The sequence below is a fragment of the Rhinoderma darwinii genome, chromosome 5 (genome assembly GCF_050947455.1).
Source record: "Rhinoderma darwinii isolate aRhiDar2 chromosome 5, aRhiDar2.hap1, whole genome shotgun sequence".
Lineage (NCBI taxonomy): Eukaryota > Metazoa > Chordata > Amphibia > Anura > Rhinodermatidae > Rhinoderma > Rhinoderma darwinii.
The window spans coordinates 320,583,548-320,602,217 of NC_134691.1; the positions used below are offsets into that span (position 1 = coordinate 320,583,548).

Below are 18,670 nucleotides of genomic sequence, written 5' to 3' on the forward strand. Positions count from 1 at the left end.
TAACACGTCAGATTTGAAAAAATCAGCTGTGTCCTGAAAGCCAAAACAGGCTGTATCCTGAAGGGGTTAATGTCCATTTTCTCTCTCAATGCTTGTTGAGTGGGTTATTTCTGGTGTGACATTAACTGCCAAACAGATGTCATCTCCCTACTGCAGCTGCATCCCCCTCCCTCAGCCTTCTGTTTACTATTTTAGGCTGGAATCACACACGTAGTTTTTGTGGCAGTTTATGACGCAGTTTTGTTGAGCCAAACACAGGAGTGGATACAAAAGCGAGAAGTATCATTCATCTGTTTACACTTTTCCTTCTTTTGAATCCACTCCTGGCTTTGGCACAAAAAACTGCCACAAAAACCGCATGTGTGCCTTCAGCCTCACAATAGTGAAATACAAAGATGACCTGAAGGCTTCTGAACATTTATATAGCCCCTGCAGGGAGGGAACCGGAACAACAGGACTGCTGGAAGGTGAGGAAGACACCAGTTTCTCCAAATAAAGTTTCTACTAAACACACGTACCATTCATACAAAGAATAATATACACAAATTTTTATTCAAGTAATCCTGAAAACATCACACTGAGGAGTAAATATCCTTGCTCCAACAAATAATGCACCTTATCCAGGGCCAGCATCAGGCAAGTGCTGGGGCCCACTACCCTTGGGGGAGCCTACTCGACCGCCGGTTGGTGACGCTGCCCTCATGGCTCCTCCAGGATTGGCATCCCCAGCCAGAATTTTGCCAGAGATTCTAGAGGGGCCAGGAGGCAGCATAACCACATAGCGGCTGCAACAGGGCCCGCTGCATGAGGGGGGTTCCCCCATGTCGTCGCCCCGCTAGCATCCGCTATGGCTGCTACAGCGGTAGCGGCACCACATTCAATAGTATATGCGTCCTTAGAATGCAGATACTATTGACCGCTATGCCAGAGCAGGGAGGTATCTTCCCACTCTGCCATTTACTGCGCTACAGACTCCCAGGCAGTGCTAATAGCCCTGTCCAGCTCTGGGGAAGACAGGGATGTCAGGAGAAGAGAAGGAGTCCCAGGCAGAGTGCTAGAAACGGCTCTGCTCCGGGACTCCCTCTCTGGGGAAGCCCCTGACATCACTGTCCATATATAAACCGTGATGTCAGGGGATGAGCAGTGTTCCAGGCAAAGTGCTAGTAGCGCTCTGCTCGGGACTTTGGCTCCGGGGTTGCCCCATACAAAATTATTCCATTATAAGGTATTGATGCGACTTCCGTCTAAATGGACCAAACGAGCGACGCTCAACATGCTGGTATAAATCGATTAGCGCGCGTTATCGGGCAAAAAATTTGTCTATGTAAATATAACCACCTTAAAGCGGTTTTTGTTTTTTTAACAAAACTTTTTGATAGGAAAGATACACATCAAAAGTTTTGATCAAGGGAAGGGGGGCTGGGTGCTAAAAGCCCCACCATCGCTAAAACGGTCAGCCGACTGCTCTGCACCTTCGGCTGTAATGAGCGCTCCACGTTGGGCTTAGGATGGGCTCACAAAAAACATCTGAGTCTGTCTGCAGCCTAAGGCTGGGTTCACACGACCTATTTTCAGGCGTAAACGAGGCGTATTATGCCTTGTTTTACGTCTGAAAATAGGGCTACAATACGTCGGCAAACATCTGCCCATTCATTTGAATGGGTTTACCGACGTACTGTGCAGACGACCTGTAATTTACGCGTCGTCGTTTGACAGCTGTCAAACGACGACGCGTAAATGGACTGCCTCGGCAAAGAAGTGCAGAGCACTTCTTTGCCACGTAATTTGAGCTGCTCTTCATTGAACTCAATAAAGAGCAGCTCAAGATTTACAAGCGTCTCAGACGGCTCGCAAAATGCGAAGAGCATTTACGTGTGAAACGAGGCAGCTGTTAACAGTCTGTCTTTTCACACGTAAATGCCTCTCATCGTGTGAACATACCCTAAGGCCTCATGCACACGACCGTAGCCACGTGCACGGCTGTCATTTTCGGGTCGGCAGGCAGCGGAATGTCAGCCAAGAGTCGCCCGCAAATCGCAGGCTGTGCACATGGCCATTATTTTCAATGAGCCTGGACCGTGAAAACCACGGTCATGTGCATGGCCCCATAGGAATGAATGGGGCCGCGATTCTACCGTGTATTTTCCGGGGAATTGTGGCCGCAAAAGCACGTTCATGTGCATGGGACCTAAGGGCTCATTCAGACGAGCGCAAAACTCGTCCGTGTGCTGTGCGTGAAAATCCCGCCCAGCACACTGACCCATTGATTTCAATGGGCCCATTTACACATGCAGCGTGTGCCCGTTGCGTGAAACTCACTGCATGTCCTATATTGGTGCGTTTTCCACACACCTATCGCCCATTGAAGTCAATGGGTGCGTGAAAATCACGCGCAGCACACGGATGCACATTTTTTTAAACCACGAACGTTTATTTTAGGCTGTTTTTCAAGCGGTTTCTCCATTAACACAATAAAAAACAGCTCCAAACACGGCTGAAGAAGTGACATGCACTTCTTTTTACGGGGCGTTTTTTTACACGCCGTTTTTCCAAACAGCCATGTAAAAAAACTAAATTTTTCCCATTGAAATCATTGGGCAGATGTTTGGAGGCGTTCAGCTCCCGAAAAACGGCTGACAATAAGCCGTGTGAACATACCCTGAGACATCGAGGCTGTTTCTGGGAGAAGGCAGCCATGAGTTACAAATCACATACAACTCCTTCAACACGCCGTGTATATAAGGGTTTCTTTCCCTACACATCACACCCGTCCTCTCTGACACTTTCCCCGTCACATCACTCCCGTTCTCCTCGGCTTTTCCCCTACACTTTCCCCGTCACATCACTCCCGTTCTCCTCGGCTTTTCCCCCTACACATCGCACCCGTCCTCCCGGGTTTTTCTCACAGACGTTACGCAGCATCATCCCGCAGGCCGTACAAAGACGGGAACTAGAGTCACGTGGCCGGCCCATACCATGTGACCAGTACGTCATCACAGCTGCCAGGCGTTGATGCGTCATGCCGGCTCTCCATGACTCCTCTGACGTTGTCAGCCCCGCCCCCCACGCTGAGCTCCTGCAGCTGAACTTGTAGCAGCGGTTTAGCCGGGCCTGGCGGCCACGTCTACTGTGAAGAGGGGGGAGGACATCGCGGCTGCCCGGCCTGTGTGTATCGTGCTGCAGGATGTGGCTACCCGGGGCTCGCTGCCGCCTTCTGCTGCTCCTGTGCTGCTGGCAGCTGTTCCCCGCCTCAGCCTGGGACAACGGGGATCTGGAGCTATTCGACTTAGTGGAGGAGATTCAGCAAAACTTCTACCAGTTCCTAGGGGTGGAGCAGGTAACTGAGCCTGTGGGTGATGGGCAGCTCTGCTATGAATGACTGATACATTGTTGCTGCATATTGTGGTGTCCCCAGTAGTCCCACACCTGGAGGTGACAGGACCGATAATCCGCGCAGGTACTGATAACCGCTGCGACGGTCGCATCAAACCAATTGAGATAAAGCGTAGTCCTACCTAAAACGTATAAATTGTATATAAAACCAAAGCCGTTTACAAAGTCCAATAATAAGTTTCTTTTTCTACTTGCGCAGGTAGCGGATTGTTTTTGCCTACTTGTGGCGGCCATGTTTCATGAGTGACCACAGGATCTGCTGCCATAGTGTCACTTGTAAATGACTACAAACAGTCCATGCATTGGGTGACAACAGCGGCTCTCCGTCACCCTGTGCAATTGCTGCTCAAAATGGCAACCAATATGGCGGCAGATCCTGTTACTTGCGAAAATGAATAGTTTCAGTAGAAGTTAAAAAAAACAAAAAACCTGTATGAACCTTGGTCACGTCTGTAACTTACGATTTACTGATATACCCCCATGTTTGTGTTTCGGGTTGAAATGCTCTTTGAAGGATCATTTTGGGCATAACAGAAAAAAGTACATTTTGCGAAAGCTCCCGATGTACTCGCTAAACATGTCTATAGCGCTGTAATAACCTGATGGAGGCCAAAAGAGTGGCCGTCTGGCTTTTTTTTGTTAAGCAGGGAGTACCGTACTAAACTACGCCGTTCCATTTAACGGAATCCCATAAGAAAACGTATACTTCACGGTATACGTTTTGTTAACCTCTATGGGTGCTGAATGCGTCCCAGTGCTTTCCATCACCCATAGGCTATTATGAGATCCGTTTAATGTATTCGTCATGAGAGTTCATGACTTATCTGTTCAGGTACCATAATAGTCTATGGGTGATGGTTGCCACTATGGGTCAGTTCACACAAGGGTTTTTGGTGCTGATTTTGACTCGGAAATTGCATCTGAATCAGTGCCAAAAAATTTCCGAAATCGCCCCCCCCCCCCATTGATTTAGATGGGAGGCAGTAATTTTTTTCACAAATGGCTTTTGGCCAGTCCTGAGGAAAAAAAACAGCATGTTCTTTCTTGCCGTGGTTTCCGCCTCTGACCTCGCATTGAATCAATGGGAGGCAGAAAAGTCCTGTTGCATTCATTTCTGAGCGTTTTTCGCTCCCGATCCTTGCGTTACATTCAATGGCTGCGGGCGAAAAACGCAGTTGAAACATATGTGCAAAAACTGTGTGAACAGAGACTGAGGCATCCGTCACAACCTACGGAGAATGTATACGTTCGGCTTCGTTCACATCTGCGTCAGGTCTCGACTTCATGGGTTCCGTCTGAGCTTTCAGTCAGGGGAAAAAAGGGAAACCATAGGTTTCCATTTGCATCACCGTTGATTTCATTTGTCACCGTTGTGCAAGGGTTCTGTCATTTTGCTCTGCCCCCCCCAGATTTGATGTTTGATTGCGCCAAATTCTCCAGTGTAAGGCCCCATGCACACGACCGTAAAAACTCCCGTAATTACGGGCCCATAGACTTCTATTGGCCACGGGTACCTCCCCGTATGTTTGCGGGAAGGTGCCCGTGCCGTTAAAAAAGATAGAACATGTCCTATTTCAGGCCGTAATTACGGCACGGGCAGCCCATAGAAGTCTATGGGGCTCCCGTAATTACGGGTGACTACGTGTGTGCACCCGTAATTACGGGAGCGTTGCTAGGCGACGTCAGTGTATAGTCACTGTCCAGGGTGCTGAAAGAGTTAAACGATCGGCAGTAACTGTTTCAGCACCCTGGACAGTGGCTACCGATCACAATATAGATAAAGCTGTAAAAAAAAAAATAGAAGTTCATACTTACCCAGAACTCCCTGCTTCTTGCTCCAGTCCGGCCTCCTGGGATGACGTTACAGCCCATGTGATGACTGCAGCGGTCACATGGACTGCCGCGTCATCCAGGGAGGTCGGACTGGATGTCAAGAGAGGGACGCGTCGCCAAGGCAACGGCCGGGTAAGTCTGAATTTCTTTTACTTTTATTACGGAAAGGACTGTCCCTTCTCTCTATCCTGCACTGATAGAGAGAAGGGGCTGCCAATTAGTGCAGTGCAATTTTGCAGCCAAAAACGTGCCCGTAAATACTGGTGCAATACTGGTCGAATACGTGTGACCAAGGACCCGTATTTACGCCAGTATTTACGGGTGGACAAAAATACAGTCGTGTGCATGGGGCCTAAGAGCCTTTTTTTTTTTTTTCTTAGCTGCCCTGACAATAAATTTCTCTCAAATTTCTTATTTACGGAAAGGGATTGCCCCTTTAATTTTATGTAAAAATTCTGAACATTTAAAAGGGTTGTCCATTTTTTACAATCCTATTTGTTAGAAAGGTCCTTCAAAAATAAGCTGATCACGGATTGTCCCATTGCAAGGACTCCCTGCTATCAATTGTAACCTGTGATGGAATCCGGTGTTCAATTTCCCTGCAGCGCCACCACAGGAGAAATAAAGCATTACACAGTGCCTTTTGAACTCAGTGGACTGCTTGTGCAATGCATGAGCACGCTGGGTCCTCCACAGAGAGAGACAATCTTTGTAGCCACTCTGTTGAGGTCCTTAACCCCTTAATGACCGGGCCATTTTGCACGTTAATGACCAAGGATTATTTTTTGTTTTTTCACGGTCGCATTCCAAGAGTCGTAACTCTTTTTTTATTCCGTCGACATAGCCGTATAAGGGCTTGTTTTTTGCGGGACGAGTTGTATTTTGTAATTGTACCATTTTTAGATGCTTATAACATATTGATTAACTTTTATTAACTTTATTTTAGGAGAGAATTGAAAATAAGCAGCTATTCCAGCATTGATTTTCACGTTATAAGTTTACGCCGTTTACTATGCAGCGTAAATAACATGTTAACTTTATTCTGTGGGTCGGCACGATTACGGGGATACCAAATATGTAAAGGTTTTATATGTTTTTTCTACGTTTGCACAATAAAAACCCTTTTAGAAAAAAATTACTTGTTTTTGCATCGCCGCGTTCCAAGAGCCGTAACGTTTTTATTTTTCCGTCGATGTGGCCGTATGTGGGCTTGATTTTTGCGGGCGAATGTGTAGTTTTTATTAGTACTATTTTGGGGTACATAGGACTTATAGATTAACTTTTATTTTATTTTTTATGGGGGGAATGGTAGAAAAGAGAGAATTTTGACGTTGTTTTTTGCGTTTTCTTTGGACGCCGTTCATCCGGCAGTTTAATTAATATGTTCATTTTATTGGTCAAGTTGTTACGAACGCGGGGATACCATATATGTGTGTGTGTGATTTTGTTTTGACCGTTTTACTAAATAAAACCACTTTTTGGGCCAAAAAAGTAGTTTTATTTGACTTTGACTGTAATTATTTTTATTTCTTTTTCACAAACTTTATTTAACTGTTTTACATTTTTTTTTTTGTCCCACCAGGACACTTCACTATGCGATGTGCCGATCGCATATATAATGCTTTGGTATACTTAGTATACCAAAGCATTATTGCCTGTCAGTGTAAAACTGACAGGCAACCGTCCTTCGGCGTTAAGGAGTTAATAGAAGCCTGTCAGAAAGACTATATACTGCAATACAAATCGCTGGTTCAAGTCCCCTAGGGGGACTAATAAAAACAGTAAGGTTTAGTTAGAGAACCTGTCACCTGCCCAAAATACTGCCGCTGACATCTATTAGATTGCAGGCGCCTCACAGATTCTGCTGCCTTTTCTTTTTTTTTCTTTTAGCCCACACCGTTCCTGAGATATCGGGGCTGTTAGTTCTGGTGTCCGATATGCAAATGAGGCCTTTGACTGTCAAGTGGGCGGGTAACACCTCATACTTGATAAGAGGTAACCGCCCACTTGATGGTCAAAGGCCTCATTTGCATATCGGACACCAGAACTTACATTCCCAATATCTCCGGAATGGTGTGGGCTAAAAGAAAAAAATAAAAGGCAGCAGAATCTGTGAGGCGCCTGCAGTCTAACTGAGATTTCAACTGTAGTTTTTTGGGCAAGTGACAGATCCTCTTTAAATAAAGTTTGTTTTTTTTATGTACAAAAAAAAAAAAATTATGAAAAATTCAAAAAAGCCCACGTTTCTCATTTTCCCCTAAAACATTGTAAAAAAACAACAACAATTGTTATCGCTGCGTCCGTAAAAGTCTGAACTATTACAATATATCGTTATTTAACCCGCACGGTGTATGCCGCTGTTTTATGGTCACCTTGTATCGACACAAAAAAATGGAATAAAAATTGATCAAAACCTCGCATGTACCCCAAAATGGTACCATTAAAAACTACAGCTTGTCCCGCAAAAAATATGCTCTCATGCCGCTCAATCAACGGAAAAATAAGTTATGGTTCTCAGAATTTGGCAACAAAAACTACATTTTATTTTTTACAGTTAATTTTTTCCTTGTAAAAGTAGAAAATGAAATCTGAATTTGGTATTGCCGTAATCGTATTGACCTGCAGAATAAAGTTAAAGCGTCTCTGTCACCACGTTATGCCCTATCTTGTACATGATGTGGTCGGCGCTGTAATGTAGATCACAGCAGTGTTTTTTATTTAGAAAAACAATCATTTTTGACGGAGTTTTGACCTATATTAGCTTTATGCTAATGACTTTCTCAATAAACAACTGGGCGTGTTTTACTTTTTCGCCAAGTGGGCGTTGTACAGAGGAGTGTATGACGCTGACCAATCAGTGACCAATCAGCGTCATGCACTTCTCTCCATTCATTTACACAGCAGATAGCGATATAGCTATATCGCTATTTGCAGTCACATAAACACACTATAACGCTACGCATGTGTCATGACAATGAATATATATTACCTCCAGCCAGGACAGGATTTGTATTCAGAATCCTGACACTTTGCTAACACAATCCCGACACTACAGCACAGCAAGCAAGTCTCGCGAGATTACGCTGTAAACTGTCATTTCAAACAAGATTACGCTTGCTGTGCTGTAGTGTGCGGATTGTATTAGCGAAGTGGTCAGGATTCTGAATAGACATCATGTCCTGGCTGGAGATAATGTATATTCATTGTCAGGACACTGCAGTAATGTTATAGTGTGTGTATGTGGCTGCTCATAGCGATATAGCTATATCACTATCTGCTGTGTGACATTTTTCTACTCCACAAATATATTTTTTCCCATTTCCCAGTACATTATATGGTACAATAAATTGTGCCGTGAAAAACTACAACTCGTCCTGCAAAAATCAAGACCTCATAGGACTATGTCGACGGAAAAAAAAAAAAAGTTATGGCTTTTGGAAGGCGTGGAGGAAAAATGTAAATCTGAAAAATGGCTGCGATGGGAAGGGGTTAAAGGGGCTTTCCTGTCTTATACAAATAAAGCTTATTTATTGTTCTGCAACTTTCACTTTTTCTTTCAGTTCATTGATGCTTTCATGATATCTACTGCTGGTAAATGGAAACATCATTATGTTCAGAGAAAAGAGACCTGCTGACATCCCTACAGTTAGGGTATGTTCACACACACTTTTTTCAGACATAATTCGGGCATTTTACGCCTCGAATTACACTAGAAAAAATGGCTCCATTACGCCTACAAATATCTGCCCAGTGCTTGCAATGGGATTTACGGTGTTCTGTTCCCACGAGGTGTTATTTTACGCGTCGCTGTCAAAATACGGCGCGTAAAAAGACGCCCACGAAAAAGAAGTGCATGTCACTTCTTGGGACGTTTTTGGAGCCGTTTTTCATTGACTCCATTGAAAAACCGCTCCAATAATGTCCGTAAAATACGGCGCGAAAAACTTGAGTAGTTACAAAAACATCTGAAAATCAGGAGCTGTTTTCGCCTGAAAAAAGCTCTATATTTTCAGACATATTTTGCTACTGCGTGTGAACATACCCTTACAATGTATCCGTGTAGACAAGAACTGCTAGCCCAGGGTGCAGGCTAGACTGATGTGCTGTGTGAAAGCAGGACAAGTTTAGGTTGCATTCTTAGGGTATGTTCACACGCAAACTCAAAAACGTCTTAAAATACAGAGCTGTTTTCAAGGGAAAATAGCTCCTGATTTTTAGAAGTTTTTTTAAGCCAATCGTGATTTTCGCTGCGTTTTTCAATGTGTTTTTTTACGGCCCTTTTTGCAGCGGTTTTCAATAGTCTATGAAAAACGGCTCCAAAAACGTCCCAAGAAGTGACCTGCACTTCTTTTTCGCGGCCGTTTTTCAAAACGGACCGTCGGAACAGAAAGCCGTTTTCCCATTGAAATCAATGGGCAGATGTTTGGAGGCGTTCTGCTTCCAATTTCTCAGCCATTTACGGCGCGAAGAACGGCCAAAAATAAGCCATGTGAACATACCCTAAGCCTTTGAATGTAAACAAGAATCTTTACGTACTCTGACCGCAAGCAGAGATCTTTAATATGGGAAAAGTTGAAACACAAAGTACTTATAAAGTACTTAGAATGGTTCATAGCTTTTCATTATACACTGATCTGAACATAATTCAGAAAATAACACAACTTAAATCTAGATAAAGTACTTTAACCCCTTAAGGACACGGCCAATTTTGGCATTGAGGACCGAACAATTTTTTTATATTTCCCTCTTTGCATCCCAGCGCACATAACTTTTTCATTTTTTATCCGACGTGGTTGTATGAGACTTTTTTTTTTGCGGGACGAGTTGTACTTTATGTAGGTACCATTTTTTTGGTACATTTACATTATCGTTTAATTTCTAAATTTTTATTTTGGCAAAAATGTTGGAAAAAAAAAAAGCAGTTTCGCGGAAGTTTTCTTTATTTTACTTTTTTACACCGATCATCATAAATAACGTTATATATTGTACAAATTGTTACGGATGTGGCGATACCTAATATGCGTATATTATTTCATTTTTTGGAACTTATATATTGAATAGTTTATTTGTTGTAAAAAAATGTTTCTGTGTATTTTTTTATTTTTTTAACTATTTTCGAACAACTTTTTTTTTTTATTAACGTAACTTTTTTTTTTAATCCCATAAAGGGATTTTTCATTTTGATTTTTGAGCTTGTGTACTGATTGTACGCATGCAGTTGATAGGGCATACCTCAGCATGTCAGATTTGAAAAATCTGCATAGTCATTAAGGCCAAAACAGGCTCAGGGTTGAAGGGGTTAAAGTTCTTTTGGGTTGTGATGTTTGTTAATTTTTTTTTATGTGATTATTTTGTCGTTTTTATAGTATGATCTTTTTAGGCCGTGTTCACACGGGGTGGATACGCTGTGTAAAAGCACGCATCGTATCCGCCCTGTGCGCCACAGGGACTTCCGTACGAAAAACCCGCACCAAACTGTGGTGCAGTTTTCTGCTTGGAATGTCCGCTGCGGAAAACTGCTAGCATGCCGGCCTCCTTGGATGACATTTCATCCCAGGACACCGCTGCAGCCTGTGATTGGCTGCAGCGGTGATTACATGGGATGGAGAGTCATCCAAGGAGGCCAGCGCTCTGATGTCATCCAGACCGGCCTCCTGGGATGACGTCTGTAAGTATAGATTTTTTTCAGAGTTGTTTTTTTTTTGCGGTGGAATCAATGCGAACCCGCCTGCAAAAAATGCAACAACTGCCATTTGTTGTTTTACCTCCCTATTGAATTAAATGGGGAAAACCCGCAGCAAATATGCAGCGATTACGCAAATACAGTTGACATGTTGCGGAATAAAATTCCACACCGCAGGTCCATTTCTGAGCGTTTTTTTCTGCTCCGTATTTACGCAGCGTGTGGATGACATTTGTTCAATCTTACCCACTTTGCTGCTACTGTATTCTCCTGCAAAAAATGCAGCAATTCCGCTACGTGTGGACAAGCCCTTTAGAGGTCCTTTTTTGTTGTTTTTTTTTTTTTTTGCATAAGACTGGACAACCTCTTTAAAGGGAATGTATTGTCAGAAACTGACGTTACATTTTTATTTGTTTTTAAATTTTTTTTATTTTAACTATCCATATAAAAAAACAAAAAACTTTCAAATATTCCAGTTTTCACACTTACCACTAGAGCGCACAATAGGCTGACACTTTCAGTTTGCTGTAGCTCACTTGTTAGCGTTGCAGTATAGACTGGGAGAGAATGAGCAGAGTAACGTCATCATTAGAGGGCAGCGTATTTAATGAAAGCTCTATTGTACTACTGGAGGCCGTGATGTGGCAGAATAACAACACTATACACACAGGTAATGCTCTGTATACATCTCCCCTGTCAATCTCTGGGAGAGGGGAAGTACTCCATCACTTTCTGCAGACACTAATAATTTGACACATTTCTGTCCATTTACTCCCATCCATTGCAACTGCCATAAAGCACCCACTCCCTGCTGCACGGTCTATACAGACCATGAATGTAGTGTGTACGTACCTTTAATATGGCCGCCCTTAGGATAATTTTTAAAAATAAAAAAATAGCTGCGACATTTAAAAAACAGAATACATTATTTCTCTTCTACTGACTGAATTACTAAAATTAAATACAGGAGATATTCCATGTAATACCTAATTGTAGTTTGACCAAACTTTAAGCTGCACTTTTTCACGTCTATCCTTTTGCTATTGCGGATGTGACTTCCTAAATGTCTTTCTAATTTATATAGTAAAGCTGAAATAATTTGTTTTAGTCACTTCTGCTGCTTTTAGTTATTGCCATCCGGCTTCTAAATCTATTCTGAGCTGTTCCCCATTGAATACGATTTCCAAAGTTCTTAATTCATGTCTCCGCTGTAGTAGTGATACTTAGTGTGGTAACTCTCAAAACGCATGGAAAATCAATATTGGGTAATAAAACGAATTGATGTCTTTGCTGGACATTCACTGGGCCTTACTTAGCGTATAGGCGTGCTGTATGTTTACCAAAGTTGCCTCATAAGCAGCAGTCCGGACCGGGTGCAGATGTCATTGCATGGGAAAGAGGCAGACGTCCTTGTCTATAATATGTATAGTGTCTGCATATAATTCTGCAAGAGGATGTATGTACCCAAAGTTATATTTACATGTAGTCATGTGGCAAGAAGCTCCATTGCAAAAACCACATGTATTTATAAGATAAACACATACCGGCCACCAGTCCTATTTTCTGCAGGACTTTACCGTAAAAGCAATGGGGACTGTACAAATTTGAATAAAAGAAAAGTTTCTAGATACTTCTGGTGGTAAGGCAGAGCCATTTAGGATTTAAATGTTGGGTTGTCAAAAATTTGTGGGGTGCGGGGTCCGGATGTCTGACACGCACCGATCATATACTGATGACCTATCCGATGGATAGGTCATCAGTTTTCAGAAAGTGGACAACCCCTTTAAGGCCTCCTTCACACACACAAAATGTCTGACCATTTAAACTGCACTAAAAAAAGCTTCTAAAAACGCTACCGATATTAAAATGTAACATGGCGTTTTTAGTGGCGTTTTTCGTATGGTGTAATTTTGTAGGTGCTTTTTTTTTTTATGGCGGGTTTTTAGTCCTCTAGAGAAACCTATAGGAAAAAACGCCATACCCAGAGCACGTTGCATTTGGAAATAAAAAAAACGCCAATGGCCACAAACCAAAACGCAGTTGTGTGTAGTGCATTTGATATTTTACTATAAACTTTAATGCAACATCTGGCCGCACTAAATAAACATGCAAAAAACGCATCAAACCCCCAAAGTTATACTAGGCTCTGCCGTTCAGGAGATTCATGGTGCCGACAACTTCTTTACCACGGTTGCGTGTCTGTCGCAAGCAGCGGTGTTCATGAGCTGCCGGAAAAAAGTACAGGAAATAACTTTGTCCTTGTAAATCAGCAAGATAATAGGCATGTTCCGGTTGTTTCATACCACATGTAAAAGCTGGGCCAGATTATAAGGAGGGTGCATAGGGCACGGGACCTCAACCACCCATAATCCCAGTCTAGGCCAGTTTTCCTGATCCAGTTGTTTAAATCACAACCGGATCGGGAGAATTGGTTTTCTGGCAAAGGTTTAGGAGACTTCGGCCTATTGGGCGCCTTCTTTCCACACCAGTGATGCATGTTCACCACTGGATGCTGCCGTGGCCACATTTCCTATATTTGACTGTGATCGAGGGTTAGATATTTTTTTCTTCAAAGCCAGGAAATAGGCATGCAACGACCAAAAATACCTGCCTCCTATACTGCTGCACTGATTCATCTCTCCATATTTGCAGCGGGATGAGCACAACGCCGCTGTCTTACCTTTATCTTCCGAACGTTCTTCCATGTAAGGCCTCGTGCACACGACCGTAAAGGTTTTTACTGTCTGCAAATACAGATCAAATGGCTACCGATACACATCCGTAGCTGTCCGCAATTGCGGAAGTGCCCGTAGACTTCTATGGGCGTGTCCGTGCCGCAATGGCAGACAAGAATAGGACATGTTCTATAATTTGCGGATCATTTCTATGGCCTGGACACACATCCGTAAATATATGGAAAAGTGTCTGTGGCCTTTAGAAGTGAATGGGTTTGCGATTACATCTGTAATTACGGATGACCATTACGGTCGTGGGGCCTAAAGGCAGTACAGATATCCTGGACATCACCATCCTTTATACACCATTCAATGTGCTATTCCCGCTGTTAGGGCTTATTCAGACGAATGTGTAATACGTCCGTGCTACGAGCGTGATTTTTACGCACGTCGCACGGACCTATGTTAATGAATGGGGCCGTTCAGACTGTCCGTGATTTTCACGCAGCGTGTGTCTGCTGCGTAAAACTCACGACATGTCCTATATTTGCCCGTTTTTCGCGCATCACGCACCCATTGAAGTTAATGGGTGCGTGAAAACCACGCATGGCACACAGACGCACTTCTGTGTGCTGCGCATGATGCGTGCTACAGTAGTCAAAACTATGAATGAAAAGCGAAAAGCACCACGTGCTTTTCTGTTTACAAACATACAGAGTGTCATAATGATGCTGGCTGCGCGAAAACCACGCATCATATGCTGCTGACACACGGAGCTGTTATGGACCTTTTGCGCGCGCAAAACGCTGTGTTTTTTTGCGCTCGCAAAACGCACGCGCTCGTGTGAATCCGGCCTTATAGACAGTAATATGCGTTCAAGTGGCATGAAAGGGTTACATGGAAAGATGGATGTTGCTGGATTGACGCGCTTTATCTGCTTTTAGAATGGGAAGATTTTGTTTATTTTTCGCGGGACGTCTGACGCTTTGTATGTTGTAGTTGATCATAACGACAGTTTTGTCCTGTGTTTTTGTTTTTTTGTAACACCGGAGTTTGTGGAGAAAGTGTTATAGTCTCTTGAGATTAAGGCTTTATTCAGACGAGCGTGTCCAATTTACGCACGTAAAAAAAACTGCGTTTTCCTACATTTCTTGTGCGTTGCCTATTGGCATCCGCGTGCTTTGCGTTGTTTCAACGGACGAGGAACACGCTCCTCTGAATGAGCCCTTAGTGTTAATGTATTTTAGATCCAATCGCAGCCAACAATGTCACCTGGTAATCAAGAAATCCATTCAATGGATTTATGACACTTTATATCTATGGCTATGTAAACCTTTGGAGGGCTTTTTTTTTTTTTTTCTATAAAAAAAAGGGCAGTCAGTGTGATTAGTGCAACTTACTAAATAGCTTTTATTAAAAATAATTTTTACTTTTTCAGATACAGCTGCTTTGTATTTTCTATATACCTCAGCTGTATCTTTCGCTAAATCCTGCTCCCGTCAGGTCCACGGGACTCGTTCAATCACGCAGGATCCACCAGTTATCCATTTCGGAACTTAGATGTGATAGATTACAGGTGAAAACCTGCGTGTAAGGGCTGATTCAGACGAACGTGGCGTTTCTGCACACGCAAAACGCTGCGTTTTGCCTGCGCAAAAGCCACTTACCTGCTCTGTGAGGCAGCATCATATGTGCTTTTCGCGCAGCCGCCATCATTATGACACGCCATTTGGATGTTTGTAAACAGAAAAGCACGTGGTGCTTTTCTGTTTACATTCATCCTTTTGACAGCTGTTGCGCGAATCACGCGCGTCCCACGGAAGTGCTTCTGTGCGACCTGCGTGGTTTTCACGCACCCATTGACTTCAATGGGTGCGTGATGCGCGAAATACGGCGAGATATTGAACATGTCGCGCTTTTTATGCATCGGACAAACGCTGCGCAAAAAGCACGGACTGTCTGTATTGAAAACCGCACGGACGCAATTCACGGTCGTGTGAATCCGTCCTTAGGGTATGTTCACACGGCGGGGGTCCGTAACGGCTGAAATTACGGGGATGTTTCAGCCTGAAAACATCCCCGTAATTTCAGCCGTACCGGCATGTGCAGGCGCTTGAACGCCGCGTCAATTACGGCCGTAATTAGCGCTGCTATTCATTGGAGTCAATGAATAGCGGCTCCAATTACGGCCAAAGAAGTGACAGGTCACTTCTTCTACGCGGGCGTCTATTTACGCGCCGTCATTTGACAGCGGCGCGTAAATATACGCCTCGTGTGAACAGACAAACGTCTGCCCATTGCTTTCAATGGGCAGATGTTTGTCAGCGCTATTGAGGCGCTATTTTCGGGCGTAATTCGGGGCAAAAACGCCCGATTTACGTCCGTAAATAGGCCGTGTGAACATACCCTTAGAGACACTGAACCAGTCGGGTCCGATGGACTGACGGATTCAGGTCATAGCGAACGATACAGCTGCTCTGTATAGAGAATGTAAAGCAGCTGTATCTCAAAAGGTAAAACTAATTTTTAATAATTTAGAAAGTTGCACTAATTTATTTTTATATATATATACCAGTACATTAAAGTTTAAAAAAAAAAGTTAAAAATAAATCGTGTTAAATTAGAAAAAGACAATTTTTTTTACAATAAACATTAAAATAAGTCTCAATACATAAAATATACACATTCGCTATCGTCGCGACCGTAATAACAAATTTATAGCGTCATTTATGATGTTTTTGCTGTTAGAAAATAAAATAAACACTGCTTTCTTTCACTTATTACTGTTGGGCACGAGGTATTATGAATTTTGAACCTCCATGTGCCTCACATTAATAGTAATTAACCCCATCATGTACCTCACACATTAACCCAGTGTTGTCCATTATGACTGAGGAACATGATGGGGTTAATTACTATTAATGTGAGGCACATGGAGGTTCAAAATTCATAATACCTCGTGCCTCACATCGGACATTTTTATTGTTGGAAAAGTATCATTTTAGCGTAGAATCACTATACTAAACAAAGTATCGTATCGAAGTCCAAATTTTGGTATCGTGACAACCCTAGAACATACCCATAAGTTTCTAATATAGCCGCTGTTTAAACACATTTAAATGCGACCTGTAAGCAACTTTCTGCTGCCCTCTCTCTATTAGGCCTGATTCACACCAACGCTGCGCATCTCGGACGTCAAAAACTGCAGTTTTTCACGTCTGAGGTGCATCCGTGTTCAGCGCTGCAGGACACGATCTGACGCATCCACCATAGTTGAGTCTATGGAGAGATGCGCGAAAAGAACGGACATGTCCTGTTTTCGCACGGACCCTTCACACGGTCCCTTGAAACAACGGCTGTGTGAACGGCCACATTGAATTACATAGGTCCGTGGGACGGCGGCTGTTTCAACGGTTGTCCCACGGACGTTTAACACGTTCGTGTGAATCAGGCCTTACTGTGTATAGGGAGAATGTTGTCAATCAGCGGCGGCTGGGCAGAGGGGGCGCCGCTGCTTATGAATATCTACTCACAGCGCATTGAGAAAGCGGCAACGCTTAAAATGTAAGTTCTCCAAGATGACATAACATTCGCACATAAGTGACAGACCACTGAAATCAGCATGTCTGTCACTAGTTTATGATTTCCATGCGCAGCACACGGACGTTATTCACGTTTGTGTGAATGGGCCCTAAGTTGTTGTTTTTTTTTTAAGCCGATGCTGCTGTAGGAGGGCTTGTTTTTTTTGCGTGATTAGTTAGATTTTTCAACTGCATCATTTTGGGTGCATATAACTTGCAAATATGCAAACCTGTGCTGGGTAAATAACATGCAACTTTTATTCTATGGGTTGGTACGATTATGGCAATACCAAATATGTGCAGTTTTTTTTTTTTTGTTTTACTACTTTTGTACAAAAATAGCACGTTTTAATGGGAAAAAAAAATAGTTTTTATGCTACCACATCCCAAGAGCCAGAACTGTTTTTATTTTTCTGTCAATGTAGCCAAATAAGGGCTTTTACAGGATATGTCCAATTTCGTGATGTAACCATTCTGATTAACTATTAGAACTATTATTGATTAACTTTTATAACTTTTTTTGGGGAAATAGAAACAAATAATAATTCGGCTGTGTGTTTGTTCTTTTGTACACTGTTCACCGTCGAGTATAAATAATTGAGGACTTTATTATATGGGCTGTTGCAATTCCAGCGATACCCATAAATGTCTTACACTTTTGCATAATAAAACAACTTTTTTTAAATTTTTATTTTTTATTTTTTTAGCCCTTTTTCTAACTTTATTTAATAATTTTCTTTGGTCCTACTAGGGGACTTCACAATATACTAATTTTTTTTCTTCTATAATGCTTTGGTGTCCTCAGTATTCCTCCCCTCTGCTCTCTCTCCTACACTAGCAAGTACACCGATGGAGTGACGTAGGAATCGGGGCTGGCATGCTTGAAAGAACCCAAAACCCTGATACCACATCACCGATGGCGGCAGTGATCCCATCCGTAGCTCTCAAGATGGTGATCATGTGATTTACCCACATGACCGCCTCCCCGGCTGCCAAACCCTTTAAACATTGAGGGCCTATCTTTAGGATAGACCATAAGGCCTCATTCACACGACAGGGTCCGAGTGTCGGCCGGGAAAATCGGCCGTTTTTTGCCGATTTTCCCGGCCGGTTTGCATCCGTTCCATTCCGGGCCGAGTTGACGTTTTTACCGGCCGATTTGGACCCGATTTGCATCCGTCTTTTTTTCCCTGTCGGTTTTAAAATCGGATGAATTTAATTTACATTTGTTGCCACACACAGCCCTTTATAGATAATGCCACAGCCCCCCTGGTAGGTAATGCCATCCAGCCCCCCTGGTAGGTAATGCCATCCAGCCCCCTGGTAGGTGATGCCATCCAGCCCCCTGGTAGGTGATGCCATCCAGCCCCCTGGTAGGTGATGCCATCCAGCCCCCTGGTAGGTGATGCCATCCAGCCCCCTGGTAGGTGATGCCATCCAGCCCCCTGGTAGGTGATGCCATCCAGCCCCCTGGTAGGTGATGCCATCCAGCCCCCTGGTAGGTG

The 18,670-nt window shown here is 43.3% G+C and overlaps 1 protein-coding gene across 1 annotated transcript in view; it reads left to right on the top strand.

The window, feature by feature from the left end:
* Positions 1 to 3,030: 3,030 nt before the first annotated feature.
* DNAJC1 (DnaJ heat shock protein family (Hsp40) member C1) overlaps positions 3,031 to 18,670 on the top strand; it is a 109,529-nt gene continuing 93,889 nt past the window's right edge. Inside the window, exon 1 of the mRNA XM_075828730.1 lies at positions 3,031 to 3,337. Coding sequence (XP_075684845.1) covers positions 3,185 to 3,337 — 153 coding nt within the window. The 5' untranslated portion in view covers positions 3,031 to 3,184. The remainder of the gene's footprint in view (positions 3,338 to 18,670) is intronic.